A 2572-nucleotide genomic window follows, 5' to 3' on the forward strand; every position below is an offset into this window, starting at 1 on the left:
GGTGCCGAGCGCGGCGGCCCTTCACCACCAGCGCGTCCTCATCAACATCTCGGGGCTGCGCTTCGAGACGCAGCTGGGCACCCTGGCGCAGTTCCCCAACACCCTCCTGGGGGACCCCGCCAGGCGCCTGCGCTACTTCGACCCCCTGCGCAACGAATACTTCTTCGACCGCAACCGGCCCAGCTTCGACGGCATCCTTTACTACTACCAGTCGGGGGGCCGGCTGCGCAGGCCGGTCAACGTCTCCTTGGACGTGTTCGCCGACGAAATTCGCTTCTACCAACTGGGGGACGAGGCCATGGAGCGCTTCCGGGAGGACGAGGGCTTCATTAAAGAAGAGGAGAAACCCCTGCCCCGCAACCAGTTCCAGCGCCAGGTGTGGCTTATCTTTGAATATCCAGAGAGCTCAGGGTCCGCGCGGGCCGTCGCCATCGTCTCGGTCTTGGTCATCCTCATCTCTATCATCACCTTCTGCCTGGAGACCTTGCCCGAGTTCAGGGATGAGCGGGAGCTGCTCCGACACCCCCCGGCGCCCCACCCGCCCCCGGGGCCGGCGCGGGGGGCCAATGGCAGCGTGGCCGGGGCGCCCTCCTCTGGTCCCACGGTGGCGCCTCTCCTGCCCAGGACCCTGGCCGACCCCTTCTTCATTGTCGAGACCACGTGCGTCATCTGGTTCACCTTCGAGCTGCTGGTGCGCTTCCTGGCCTGCCCCAGCAAGGCCGACTTCTGTCGGAACATCATGAATGTCATCGACGTGGTGGCCATCTTCCCCTACTTCATCACCTTGGGCACCGAGCTGGCGGAGCCACAGCCGGGGGGCGGCCAGAACGGGCAGCAGGCCATGTCCCTGGCCATCCTCCGAGTGATCCGTCTGGTGCGGGTGTTCCGCATCTTCAAACTCTCCCGCCACTCCAAGGGGCTGCAGATCCTGGGCAAGACCCTGCAGGCCTCCATGCGGGAGCTGGGCCTGCTCATCTTCTTCCTCTTCATCGGAGTCATCCTCTTCTCCAGCGCCGTCTACTTCGCAGAGGCGGACAACCAGCACACCCACTTCTCCAGCATCCCCGATGCCTTCTGGTGGGCAGTCGTCACCATGACCACGGTGGGCTACGGGGACATGCGGCCAGTCACCGTGGGGGGCAAGATCGTGGGCTCACTGTGCGCCATCGCCGGGGTCCTCACCATCGCCCTGCCGGTGCCCGTCATTGTCTCCAACTTCAATTACTTCTACCACCGGGAGACGGACCACCGGGAGTCGGACCGCCACGAGGAGCTGGCCGCCCTGAAGGAGGAGCAGGGCAGCCAGAGCCAGGGGACAGGGCTGGACGGCAGAGGCCAGCGGAAGGCCAGCTGGAACAAGGGGTCCTTCTGCAAGGGGTCCCTGGAGAATGCGGAGGGGGCCCGAGGGGGCAGCTGCCCTCTAGAGAAGTGTAACCTCAAGGCCAAGAGCAATGTGGACTTGCGGCGGTCCCTGTATGCCCTCTGCCTGGACACCAGCCGGGAGACAGATTTGTAAGGGGGATCTGGTGGGACGGCTGAAGCCTCCCGAGCCTGGGCATCTACATTCTACCACAGAGTATTTCAAACCCACCCCATTACCCAAGTCTGCCCCTCTTCCTTTCGCTCCTGCCCTCCCTCCCTCCCTCTTTCCCTGGATCCCCCCACTTTTCCTCTTCTTTCCATGACACCAAGGGTCGCCTATTTTTAAAAAGTACCACATTCCATGACGCAAGAGCTGTTAAAATGGTGAGCGCCATGAGATGGATGTATTTGTAGCCAGTTTCCTATACCCAGCAGAGGAATAACCCAAACAAAAAGGACTTTAAATAGCCCAGATCCCAAGGGATTTTATAACCTTTCCCCTCACCCCCCATCCATGTGTTCCACATTTGCTTTACATATGATTGTATTTGTGAATAGGGGGAAATATTTTTATGGCTGGTGAGTGGATTTTTGTACTGTAGTTCAGATGAAGATATTTTGGATATATTTTTTCTGGACATATGTTGTCTTTGTGGAAGGGAGAGTTACTGTGATGTTTTTCTGTGAAACGTAGAGTCAGAGACCTTGGGTACAGGGTCTGGTTCCTGTGTCTGTAGGCCTCTCTCTTTTCTGGGATGTGGTATTGGTGCTGTGCATCTAGGGCAGGGAATGTTCTGGAAGAAAGGCAATTCTGACTTTTTTTGTGCGCCTTAAATAATTCTTATACCTTCCTTCGAAAAGCATGTTGGAGGAAGACTTCTGACAATTCATTCTCTTTGTTTTTACCCCAGGAAATAAAATGTTACTTCGTTGAGGCAAGTATTAGTTTTCTACAGCTGATGCTTTTTTTTTTAATAATTAAAAAAACCTGTCACTTACTGTTTCTGGTTTTGGAGTCAGAGCAAATGCCACCTTCACTGGGACAGAAAACTGGGAACCCTAATGATTTGATCATTAACATATTTTGGCTGGGTCCCCTCTGTGACTCATAGAGGAGTAAATTCTATTTGTCTCGGGCCTTTGATGGCAGGGACCCCCTGTAACATCTTGGTATGAGACCCAGACATCAGCATGGAGTGGGATGGAGCTA

The 2572-nt window shown here is 56.3% G+C and overlaps 1 protein-coding gene across 1 annotated transcript; it reads left to right on the top strand.

Moving 5' to 3' along the window:
- Window positions 1–4: 4 nt before the first annotated feature.
- KCNA5 (potassium channel, voltage gated shaker related subfamily A, member 5) lies at window positions 5–2294 on the top strand (the record flags this gene model as incomplete). Its single annotated transcript, XM_005883166.2, has 1 exon — window positions 5–2294. A coding segment is annotated over one exon (1512 nt), but the record flags the coding sequence as incomplete, so codon positions are not given.
- Window positions 2295–2572: the final 278 nt, after the last annotated feature.

This window comes from Myotis brandtii, unplaced genomic scaffold (genome assembly GCF_000412655.1).
Source record: "Myotis brandtii unplaced genomic scaffold, ASM41265v1 scaffold772, whole genome shotgun sequence".
NCBI lineage: Eukaryota > Metazoa > Chordata > Mammalia > Chiroptera > Vespertilionidae > Myotis > Myotis brandtii.